Raw genomic sequence first — 12,702 nt, forward strand, 5'->3', positions numbered from 1 at the left:
ACAAAGTGTCCTTGGAATGATTTTCTGTAGCCTTCTTTGATGGCTCCACTTCAGCATCATTCTGTCTTGCATCTTTAAAGGCTTTGACAGCAGCTTTTATTTAGCACATCTATTTTTTTCTTCAGAAGAGGGTGCATTGCTAATCTGGCAATCGCTCTCTCAGTCGCAGTAGAGTCAGGCTTTTTGCAGACTTTTTCAAAATTGATATCATCACCAAGAGCAGATTTAGTTACTGTATCAGGTTTCAATTCCTTCATGGCATGAATTTCTTCCAACAATCGCTGTGCTCGTCTTTGGTTTTTTAACAGTGCATCTTCGGTGCCCTTTTTTGACTTCAGTCTGCCAACACTCCTGACAAGTTTTCGGATAACCAAAACACGGATTCTCTTCACTTCTTTTTTCATCTTCACAACCTCGTTATTGAGGTTCAAAGTCCCTGGTTGAGCCATGGTCGGTGTAGGAAGAGGAACCGCCTCTTCTTATGTTTTCTTAATTCAAAAAAGTATTTACAGAAAGAAAAAAATGAACAATAACTCGTAATTCTTAGAATTTACTCAATGTTATAAAAATAATATATTTATAGAGTAAAAATATCTGTTTTACCTTTTTCAGGTATTTAAAAATGTGTATATATATATATATGTGTATCTATAATATTGGAGATGAACATTGCTCATTAATTTCAGGTACTGTTAAGGCTGTATCTATATAGAAGCCTAATTACACATCAAACGTAATATATAATAGTTAATTTATGACCAGCTTTTTAAAAGAAAGGCCTATCCCTTACTTATTTTTTATTTTGAGAATCTAACATAGGATCTTATACATATAGGGTCTTTTTTTTTTTTTTCTTTTTTTTTTTAGCTGAGCCATCCTGCCACCTGTTGGCAACTCAGCGGTAGCTCTGCTGGGGCTGGGAATCCAACCGGCAACCCTGTTGCTCAGAGCTCACACTCTTGAGTGAGCTCTTAACCAACTGAACCACTTGGCCAGCCCCCATATAGGGTCTTTATTCATTCATTTACTCAGCATATTTTATTGAGAGTCTAACATGCACTAGACAATCCACTAGTCATTAAGGCTACAGCAGTGAACATTCATGGTTCCTATTCTTATAGAATTGAAATAGAGAAAACAAACATTAAACAATTAATTACTATAAGATGTGAAGAGTGATACGAAAGGGGTGTGAGAGTGTTGACAATATTGTCTTTATTTTAGAATAAAGACCAAACTGCTTCATTTTGCCTTTAAGGCCTATCCATACTGGCTTCTCCTGCCTCCAGGGCCCCCTGTCCTAGCTACAGTGGCCTGTTTTTGGTCCTCAAAGGACCTTGTTCCCTTCTCCTTAGGTCTTTGCTCCTGCTGTTCCTTTGCCTGGAATACTCCCCACTCCAACACCACCTAATTCCCCAGGCTTCACCTCCTTATTTCTCTGCAGCCTTCAGATCTCTGCACAAGAGTTACCGTATTTCCCCATATAGAAGATGCTCCCATGTATAAGACGCACCTTAATTTTGGGGCCTGAAATTTGAAAAAAAACATGTATTACATGAAGTTGTTGAACTCAAGTTTTATTCATCATAAAATTCATACAACTCCTCATCACTGTCAAAACTCCCAACCATTAGCTTGTCTTCATCTGTGTCTGATGACGAATCACTGTCTTCATATATTGCCTCGTCCTCAGTTCCATCTATGGCATTTGAAATCCACGGCCGTTGTGTAAGACGCACCCAGTTTTTAGACCCCAAATTTTTCAAAAAAGGGTGTGTCTTATAGGTGGGGAAATACGGTAGTTTCTCAGGGAAACCTCCCTTGAATTTACCAATCTAAGTGAAATTCCCCTACTATTCTCATCACTCCTTGTATCATTTGTAATTATATGTTTTTATAAGTAATGCTCCCCTGCCTCAGGGGACTGTAAAACCCGTAAGGGTAGATCCTGTTGTTACATTTCTCACTATAGAGCATAGTGCCTGGTATATAGAAAGTTCTCAATAAATCTTTTGTTGAATGATTAAATTGAACCAATAAATGATCGAATGGCACTGACATTAAAGCCAGAAAGGGATAAGGGGAGGGGAGGGAGGCTGAAAGAAAAGGAGGAGGGGATGTAGAATTAGTTTCATGACTATATGGTCACATCTTGTATATTATTAAAAGAGTTAATTAGTGTTGCCTAAAGTTCGAAAGTGGAGTATTAACAAGCTGTTGTTTTGCTCACATCAGCTAGTGAATTGAGCCATATGAATTGGGTTATATGAAAAGCGGCTCTTTAAAATTAAACTAACTTAATGTTCTGTCATTTTCACAGAGCTCAATTATGGGTAATACTTCTAATTTATTCGTTCAAAGTCTTTCCCATGTACCCCTGGCACAGCAACAGTTAATGAAGTTTGAGAATATTCATACTAATAATGTAAGTATGGAATTATGTTTTTCCTTTGAAATGAGTTCCTTTTTTTTCTATAATCAGGCTGTTGGTCAGATTGTAAATTTTCACTGTGTAGCCTTTTTATTCGGTAATATCCTGCTGCCATAGGCAAAAGTCTGACTTTCTTTTCTTCTTTTGCAGAAACCGGGCTTGCTTGGAGAGCCCCCAGCTATGGTACTGCAGACTGCGGTGGGGATGGGGTCAACGCTTCCCTTGAAAACCGAGCTGGGTCGTCATGGAGAAGCACATAAAAGTAAATGATGCGTATTTACTGAGATGTCGGGGAACAGATTTGAGATTTAAAGAGTTTATACATTTACAGGAAGGTCAAATTTGAGTTTTATTCACGCATTTAAAATTTTAAGAGCCCTCTTGGCTTTTCTATTTTTAACATTAGGTAACTATTGATAAGTTATTGATGGACTTGCTTCCATGCCAAGACTTTCCCTGTTGGATATACTTTAATATTTGATGAAGGTTCGCAGCAGCATGAGGTAAAGACAGCTCCATTTGAGACTGACATGCTGCCCTCTGGGCTGATAGCACGTTACATAGGTATTTGTTTAATTTTTGCCTGGATAAGAAACCCTGAGCTTTTATAAATAAATATCTGGTATTTGTAAATTTAAAGTTTGATTATTTATTTGTGTCATTTAAAAAATGTGATCTCCAAATTCGTATTAGAAGAAAAATAATATGTGTACAATTTTTTTAAAAGAAAAATAGGAGCATGGTGCTTACCGTGATTTCTTGTTTGAATATGATTTTGAAAGACACTTCAGTTTGAAGTTTAATTGAAATTTGCTCGAAGTCAGCATGCCGAGGGAAAAGAGAAGGGTCACCAGTAATAAAATTTAAAAAAGTATGGCTGACACATTTAGCCTCTTGGACATAAAACCAACAAGTCAAATGATCAAATAACTAAATCAACTCTGACTGTTGGTATTGACTGTGGGGAAAAAGTTAAACCAGTATACAGACAGGTGTAGAAATTTTTATGGTATGATGGGCTCTGTCCTAAAAATTAAATTTCATATGCCAAAAAGCTTATGCAAATGTTTATTATTTGTGTTGGATTAAATAATAAACCGTGTTGAAATAATAAGCTTTGCATGTGCTGCATTAAGAACACCGAAAATTCAGTGTCCAAGTAAAATATATCGCTAAAAGATAGAATTAAAAAGTATCCATCTCTAAATATAAAGTACTAAAAATAATTTAAGGAATTTGTTTACTTAATTTGTAAAATGTAAATTTTACTTAAAGTAGTTACCAAAATTAGCTCTTTTTCATCAATTTTGTCCTATAGTTTTTTTAAAAGTTCAATGGCTCAGAATTTTCCAATTAAAACTTTCATTTCTTTCTGAATTTCTTGTTATTCCCTACAAATAGAAATGTAAAACTTTTGTGTGTTAAATTTGGTGCTTATCTAGTCACAAATATTGATAGTTTTTTAAACCAGTGGTGTGCTGATATTTAAAAATCAGCTCTCTAGGTTAAAAAGTCTCGATTTGTAGAATTTGTGGATTTCTGTGTGTAAACACTCCAACCATGGTCAGGTTACCAATGTGAAGACATTGAACTCGAGAGCTGGGAAGAGATACGAGCTCATGCTGACTAAATTTATTGTTGGATTTAATCTAATTCGTCAATTTTTAAGTGTCAAAGAGTTTTTTAAACTGAAGGCTATTCATTTAAATATGGAAGCAGGCAAATTACAATGATTGGACATTTTTTTTAAAAAGGTACTGATGTAACTCAGATGCCAAAAAGTACATAAATTTTGCTCTTAACTTCTAAAATACACAATTAAAACTTAGAAGTAAAGAATATAACATTCTTGAGATTATTCTGGAAATTGTTGAAAATAAAAAAAGCATGATTACTATAGGTGTTATTTCTTCCATACAGGAACCTGCTAATTTACAACTTTTAATGTCACTTTTTGAATTGAACTGTTCTCTAATAGTGAAAAAGATAAGTTTCTCTGCATTTTTCCTGTAACAGCAAAATCAAAAGGACTGTTGTGAGTAAGCCTTGTCTAACCAAAAGTTTTTTGCATTTGTGGTTCACTACAGCATCTAATCTGATTCCAACTCAAACAACTATCACAGCTGGAATGGGCATGTTACCATTCTTTCCAAATCAGCACATTACTGGACAAGCTGGGCCAGGTCACGGGAACACTCAGGAGAAACAGCCAGCCTCTGTGGGAATGGCAGAAGGAAATTTCTCAGGGTCACAGGCTTATCTGCAGAGCTTTCCGAACCTTACCACTGGAGGTGTGCTGACAGGACACCATAAGCAACAGCAAAGTCAGCCAAAAGGCACGGAGATAAGTTCAGGGGTAAGAAAACTGTGTGTGTGCACGCATGCATGCACACGCATAGACCCATATACACACATAGGTGTAGGTATGTGTATATATATGTGCATGTACACACACTAATGTGTGTACTACATTTATATATACATACTATAGGGAATACATATATGTTTTTAAAATTAGATCTTAAAGGAGATCATTCTAATTCTAGAGTATTCTAATTTTTGGTTATTTTACAGGTGGTATAATTTATCAAGTATCATAACATAATCTTAACTATTTTTAAATTTCAAAGGAAGTTAATATAAAGTATATAAATATGGATTACAAACTAGATAGTTGCGATGTCAGTGACAATGCTGACTTTTTCATAGTGTACATTTCTCAAAATAGAAGAGAATATTGTACTCTTTAAACCCTGTTACTATAAACAAACAAAAATCCATGTTTTGAAAAGTTATGCCAGCTGATGTTTGGGACTATGCTTAATTACTTGCCAGTTTGTAAATAAAATAATTTTAATTTGTGTAAAATGTATTTAAGCGTGTTATTATAAAATAACTTAAATATAATATTTTTATTCCTATAAATATTTGCTTTTCTAAAAAGTTTGAGATATGCATGTTTTCAAAATACTTGATATTTAAAAAATAAAATATAAAAACTAAGTTCAAAATTTTGTACTTTGGAAAAGCTTAGGAGTCTCATTAATACATACCTAATTATATAATGAAATTTATAAGGCTTTCTAAGTAAATAATAATGCTATTCTTTAAAATTACTCATTTTTTGTGTTTTAAATGTATATTCTGTGGCTAATTAAATGTATATTCTATAGCTAATTCTGAAGCTAAAATATTAAAATATTTTAATATTAAAATATTTTATCTGAAAGATGTCAAGATCAGTTATTACAGTCTGGCTTGTCCAAAATACTCTAATCTCCATTTTAATTCTGAAAGTTTTTACCCGTTATTTTAGTGGGTCAGAAACCACTGACATTTGGTAGGTAAAGTACATTTAATTTTTACTTTATTTGTACCCTAAAATACCCTTTGATTTGTAAATGGTGTAAAACTCAGGCTGTAGGCAGCATCGAGGAAAAATATATATAGTTGGTTGTGTTGAAATGTGAAAATAATATCGAATTTAAGAGGTTTGTGTCTCCTAGTCAAAGCAGGAAGTATGGATAGAATGCCCTACAATTAAACAACGGGAAAGCTAAGGCAGTTCTTCATAAAATCAATTTTAAAAAATGTATTTGCAGTATTAGTTGCTTAGGTTATTAGAACTCATGTATGAATCCTCTAATTTTTTGCACAGAATCTTTAATTCATATTAAATGAAAGTACCAGGGCCTCTGGAAAACCTGGAGATGAGGTGATTCACATAATGGGTAAATAGAGTCTGGCCACAGGAAGACAGTCAAAGTCAGGCAGGGTCTGGAAAACAAGCCTTGTGAAGAACTGAGGGAAATGTATATATGGAACTTGGAAAGGGATGACCAGCTGGATATACATTAAAAAAAAATACTCACAGTCTAGTCCCATGGTATTTTGTGTTTCTCCAGTGGGCAGAACTAGTCAAATAAGTTTGACATACAGTAAAGCAGATTTAGGCTTAACAGAGCAAAGAACTATTGAAGCTTTCAAACCAAATAGAGGTTTGACTATTTCACAGAGATGTGAATGTCTAATCACCGAAAGCAATTAAGCAGACCCTAGGTGAACATCTGTACAGATTGTTGTAGAAGTGATTCCTCTTCCTGATAATAGGAGGTTGGACAAGGTAACCTCAAGGTATGTTTTCCAAATATGTAGCAAGATTTTGAACTTTGTTAAACAGTCAGTTTGACTCAGTGTTAGAATTTAGACCTGCATTTTTTATCTTTTTAATTTTTTATTGAAGTATAATTGATGTACATTATATTAGTTTTAAGTGTACAACATAATGATTTGATATTTGTATATATTGCAAAATGATCATAATAAGTCTAGTTAATGTCTGTCACAATACATAATTACAGAATAGTTTTTTCCTGTGATGAGAACTTTTAAGATCCATTCTCTTAGCAACTTTCAAATGTGCAATACAGTATTACTAACTATAGTCATTAGATTGTATATTACATCCCTGTGATTTATCTCATAACTAGAAGTTTGTACTTTTTGACTCCTTTCACTCATTTTGCCCCCCGAACCCCCTCTTCTTGCAACCACCAATCTGTTCTCCGTATCTATGAGCTTGTCTTTCGTTTTTTAGATTCCACATATAAGTGAGATCATACAGTATTTATCTTTCTCATTCTGACTTACTTTACTTAGCATAATGCCCTCAAGGTCCACACATATTGTTGAAACTGGCAAGATTTTCCTTTTTTTATTATGGCTGAGTAATACCCCACGTGTGTGTGTGTGTGTGTGTGTGTGTGTATGTACCACATTTTCTTTCTTTATTCATCCAGTGATTGACACTTAGGTTGTTTCCATGTCTTGGCGATTGTATATAATGCTGCAATGAACATGGGGTGCAGATAATTTTTTGAGTTAGTATATTTGTTTTCTTCAGATAAATACTCATAAATGGAATTGTTGGATCATATGGTAGTTCTATTTCTTAATTTTTTAATTGGGTTATTTGGGTGTTTTTGCTGTTGAGTTGTATGAGTTCCTTATATATTTTGTATATTAACCTCTTAGCAGATACAGGATTTGCAAACGTTTTCTCCCATTTAGTAGATTGCCTTTTCATTTTGTTAATGGTTTCCTTTGTGGTAAAGAAGCTTTTTATTTTTATTTAATCCCACTTGTTTATTTTTGCTTTTGTTGGCTATGCTTTTTGTGTCATAGCCAAAAAATCATTGCCAAGACCAATGTCAAGGTGCTTTTCCCCCTATATTTCCTTATAGGAGTTTTATGGTTTCAGGTCGTATTTTTAAGTCTTTAGTCCAGTTTGACTGAGGTTTTGTGTATGGTGTAAGATCAGGGTCTAATCTCATCCTTTTGCTTGTGGAAATCCACTTTTCTCAGCACCATTTATTAAAGAGACTATACTTTCCCCAGTGTGTGTTCTTTGCACCCTTGTTAAAAATTTGTTGACCACCTATTTGTGGGTTCTATTCTGTTCCATAAATCAATGTGCCTTTTTTTATGCCACTGCCATTGATTACTATAGCTTTGTGCTAAAGTTTGAAATAAGTAAGTGGAATGCCTTCAGGTTGTTTCTTTCTTAAGATTTCCCTGGCCATTTGGAGTACTTTGCAGTTCCATACAAATTTTACCATTATTTTTCCTTTTTTTTTTTTTTTTTCAGCAGAGCCATCCTGCCACCTGTTGGCAGCTCAGCGGCAGCTCAGCTCGGGCCGGGCATCGAACTGCTGTTGCTCAGAGCTCAAACTCTTGAGCAAGCTCTTAACCAACTGAGCCACTTGGCTGGCCCCTAAAGATTTTTATTGGGGAATTGGGGGAAGGGAAACAGACAAGTTGCTGTCCTTTTGTTTTTCAGTCTAGTTGTGGAGGGCGTTGCTTCACTGGCCCAAGTTGGCACCATCATTGCGCTCTTCCCGGGCCAGGCAGATCAGTCCCTGGCTTCTGGACGGCCGCTCACGGCAGCTGCTGGCTGCTCACACTGGCTGCTGGCTACACACGGTAGCCCATGGCAACCCACTGCAGTAGGGGCTGCAGCCTAAGCCATCGCCGGCGACTCACGGCAGCCCAGCTCCAGGTCGAGCTGTTGTTCAGCATCTTAGCTGTAAAGGGCATTGTCACTGGCCCTCGTATGTGGAATCCGAACCAGGGCCCTCTGGCGTCCCAAGCCAGCTCTTAACCAATGCGCCACTCGGCCGGCCCCCATTATTTTTCTATTACTGTGAAAAGTGCCATTGAAATTTTTACTGGAATTGCATTGAATTTGTAGTTTGCTTTAGGTAGTATGAACATTTTAATAATATTAATTCTTCCAGGATATTATCCTTTTAATACAGGATATCTTTTTAGTTATTTGAGTCCTTTTCAATTTTTCATCAATGTCTTATGCTTTTCAGTATACAAATCTTTCACTTTCTTGCTTAAATTTATTTCTAAGTATTTTGTTCTTTTTGATGGTATAGTAAATGGGATTTTTTCTTAATATTTTAAAAAATAATTGTTAGGGGGCTGGCCGAGTGGCACGTTGGTTAGCCAGCAGCCAGTGTGAGTGGCCGGCAGCTGATGTGAGCTGCCAAGAGCCGCCATGAGTGGCCGTCCAGAAGCTGGCAACCTATCTGCCTCACCCGGGAAGAGTGCAATGATAATACCAACATGGGCCAGTGAAGCGACGTCCTCCACAACTAGACTGAAGAACAAAACAACAGCAACTTGTCTGTGTCCCTTCCCTGATCCCCCAACACTATTCCCCTCCCCCAATTCCACAATAAAATCTTAAAAAAAAAATTATTAGTATATGGAAGTACAACTAATTCAAACAGAGACTAATTTCTTTCCAATTTGGATGCCTTTTCTTTCTTTTTCTTACATAATTATTCTAGCTAGAAACTTCAGTACTAAGTTGAACAGAAGTAGTGAAGGCATCTTTGTTTTGTTCTTGATCTTAGAGGGGAAGGTTTCAGTCTGCGTATAATGTTGACTTTTTGTTATATGGCTTTTGTTATGTTAAGGTAGTTAGTTTCCTTCTATTCCTAGCTTTTTGAAGGTGTTGAATTTTAATCATGAAAGTATGTTGCATTTTGTCAAATGCTTTTCCTGCATCAATTGAAATGATCATGTATTTTTTTTCTCCATTCTATTAATGTGATATGTTATAGTGAATGATTTTTGTATGTGGAATTATCGTTGCATTCTAGGATTAAATCCCAGTTGATTATGGTGTATAACCCTATTAATCTGCCCAATTTTCTAGTCTTTTGTTGATGGTTTTGCATTAATATTGACAGGGGATATTGGTCTGTAGCTTTCTTTTCTTGTAGTATCTGTCTGGCTTCCGTACTAGGGCAATGCTAGTCTCATAGAATGAGTTAGGAAGTATTGATTCTTCTTCAATTTTGTGGAAGAGTGTGGGGAGGGTTGGCGTTCCACTGAAGCCATTTGGTCCGTGGCTTTTTTGTTGATGTTGGGAGACACTGTATTTATTTATTTTTTAAATTTTACAAATGATTCTCATTCACTACTAGATAATCACTAATACAGCAGTATTCTGGGCAATATAATATAACTGTTAAAGTGTTGGAGACTCGGCTCTAATACTTACTAAATGTATCTTTTTATAAGAATGTTAATAACTATTTCTGGAAATAAGGAATGGGATTTGGTTTTCCTTATGATGAATTCTCTCCTGGTTCAAATGAAAAGGTTGTACGAGATGACCTTTAATTGTCTTTCAATTCTAAAGTTCTGTGGTTCTAGAATAGTTTTTTTTTTTTAACTAATTGAAAAAAATAATAGCAGGTGGAATACGATAATTTTAACCAATATCCAGAAATGTTTGATAACTATATCTCCAAACATTATGTTTCACAAATTTTTTATCACACCAGACTAGATTTATTGAAGAATAAGTATTTCTGTACTCCTTCTGCATTTTTATTTTCTTGTGCTTTTTAATAAGCACCCACTCTTTTGTTTTTGATAAATAGGCCGCCTCTAAGAATCAGACTTCACTCTTGGGGGAACCACCAAAAGAAATTCGGCTCAGTAAAAATCCATACTTGAATTTGGCAAGTGTGTTGCCCAGTGTGTGCTTATCGTGTAAGTGAGAACTCAGTATTAATATTTTGGAGTTTTATTGAATACTTACAATAATATAATGGGTTTTATTTTAATTTTTAACTTGAATCAAATAATTCCTATTGACTGATTAAAGCCTAAATTATGACCTCAGTCTTTAAATTGGAAGAATAACCAAAATTAAGACACATAAAATACATTATTCTATTTAAGGAAAACATCTTTTACAATATTTTAAGAATATAATCAATTTATTGAATTGTTATTGTCATGATTTAAAATAAAGAGGCAAAGAAACTATTTGGCAATAATATAATTTTTTACATATTGAATCATATATCTAAGATGGAGGTTTAAACTTCTAGTAATATAATACATCTGGAGTATTTACAAAATATACCAAAAATATATGAGCTACTAATAATTAGCAGAAGTGAGAGTCTCACTTACTTTTTTGGAGGATCTCCTCAGACCTTCAATTAGTGTAAATTAACTATTAATTCAAATATAATTTTAAGAGGAAATGACAAATATGTGCTCAGTGCATTAAGATATTTACTAGAACGTTGGTTGTCAGTTGTGAAAAACTGGGAAGTGCCTTAATGTTCATCCATAGGGAAATGGTTAAATAAACAGTTCATCATTAACTGGAATACTATTCAACTTTTTTTTTTATTAATTGAGGGAGAGCTATGTGTACTAATATGAAATGATCTCTAAAGCAAATTAAGTGGAAAAAGCAAATGTATGCATTAAGGGATTCTATTTATGTTTATTTAAAGCTGTATATTCTTACATGTACATGTTTGAATGTGTAAATGCATAAAGTAAATTTGGAAAATAAATTCTAAACTGTTGCCTCTGGGTTAAAGAACAGGATTGAATTAAAAGAAATGAAAGATGAATTTTGTTTTTACCATGCATTCTAGGTATTTTATGAAGTATCCTCTTGAATTTAAACAGTAATTTGTAAATTTTTTTTAACAGCCAGAAAAAATTCTAATGTGCTTCTGCTATACCTACTATATTTTTATCTGGTCTAAAAATTGATGGTTACAACTACTGCAATAACAGGAATGGTTAATTTACATTTTGTATGCCTTGTTTTAGAGATTAGACATACATTTTAAATGTTTCCACCAAAATTATTTAGCCATAGGGCGAGCTTTAATTTTCAGTTGTTTTAAATGACAATATCATATACTATATATATATATATTTTTTTCCCCCCTGGGGATAATACATATAGATACATACAGGCAAATTAAAATTTGTGTTCTATTTGAAAATATGCTGAATTACTGAGTTTTGTACTGTGTTTATAGTTTATACTAGAACAAACTAACTAAAATAACTAAAAATATATGTATTGATTTTGCCTTTAGCTCCTGCAAGCAAAACCACTCTACAGAAGACTGGAATTGCAAGCAACATTCTGGATGCAATCTCTCAGGGAAATGAATCACAACAGACATTGGAAAAGTGCATTGCTTATTCTCCACCTTTTGGTGATTATACACAGGTAAGTGATTCTCAGATTTTGATAATATACGGACAAATTGGTTCAACTGTATACTGAATTCACTGAATATGAAATTGTGATTCCTGTACTGTAGGAAAGTAAAATTACACTGATTTATGCAATATTTTTTGCTCACTATTTGGAATTTTAGGACACATTCAAGGATTAAGTATCATTTTGCACTAGATACTGACCTGTCATTGTTTATACCAGTGGTTGGCAAACTAAAGACCAAATCCAGCCCACCACCTGTTTTGTAGATAAAGTTTTATTGGAATACGACCATGTCTATTCACTTACGTACTGTTGTGGTTTTGTTGGGCTGTAGCAGTAGAGTTGAGGAGTTACCAGAGAGACTATCTGGCCTGCAAGATTAAATATTCACAACCTGGCTCTTTACAGAAAAACTCTGCTGACCTCTGATTTACACCAGTGTTGACCTGACTAGAACCCAAAGAAATGCCTCTGTCTTCACTACTGGTTATTGATGTAAAAACATGATCATAATTACAGGCACTATTATGCTAACTTTTAAACCCAAGTAGTCCATAGCACGACAAATATTATAGTCATAAGACAAACTGTGTCATTACTTATGTCAGTTTTTTTTTTTTTAAAGATTTTTATTGGGGAATTGGGGGAATGGGAACAGTGCTGGGGAATTGGGGGAAGGGGAACAGACAAGTTGCTGTCG

At 34.5% G+C, this 12,702-nt stretch overlaps 1 protein-coding gene across 1 annotated transcript in view; it reads left to right on the forward strand.

The window, feature by feature from the left end:
- Positions 1 to 12,702, forward strand: part of RAVER2 (ribonucleoprotein, PTB binding 2) — an 86,280-nt gene that overhangs the window by 46,960 nt on the left and 26,618 nt on the right. The window contains exons 7-11 of the mRNA XM_019646701.1: positions 2,321 to 2,425; positions 2,582 to 2,693; positions 4,519 to 4,787; positions 10,396 to 10,507; positions 11,872 to 12,008. Of these exons, the coding sequence (XP_019502246.1) occupies positions 2,321 to 2,425; positions 2,582 to 2,693; positions 4,519 to 4,787; positions 10,396 to 10,507; positions 11,872 to 12,008 (735 nt within the window). The remainder of the gene's footprint in view (positions 1 to 2,320; positions 2,426 to 2,581; positions 2,694 to 4,518; positions 4,788 to 10,395; positions 10,508 to 11,871; positions 12,009 to 12,702) is intronic.

This window comes from Hipposideros armiger, unplaced genomic scaffold (genome assembly GCF_001890085.2).
Source record: "Hipposideros armiger isolate ML-2016 unplaced genomic scaffold, ASM189008v1 scaffold_106, whole genome shotgun sequence".
In the NCBI taxonomy this organism is placed as follows: Eukaryota; Metazoa; Chordata; class Mammalia; order Chiroptera; family Hipposideridae; genus Hipposideros; species Hipposideros armiger.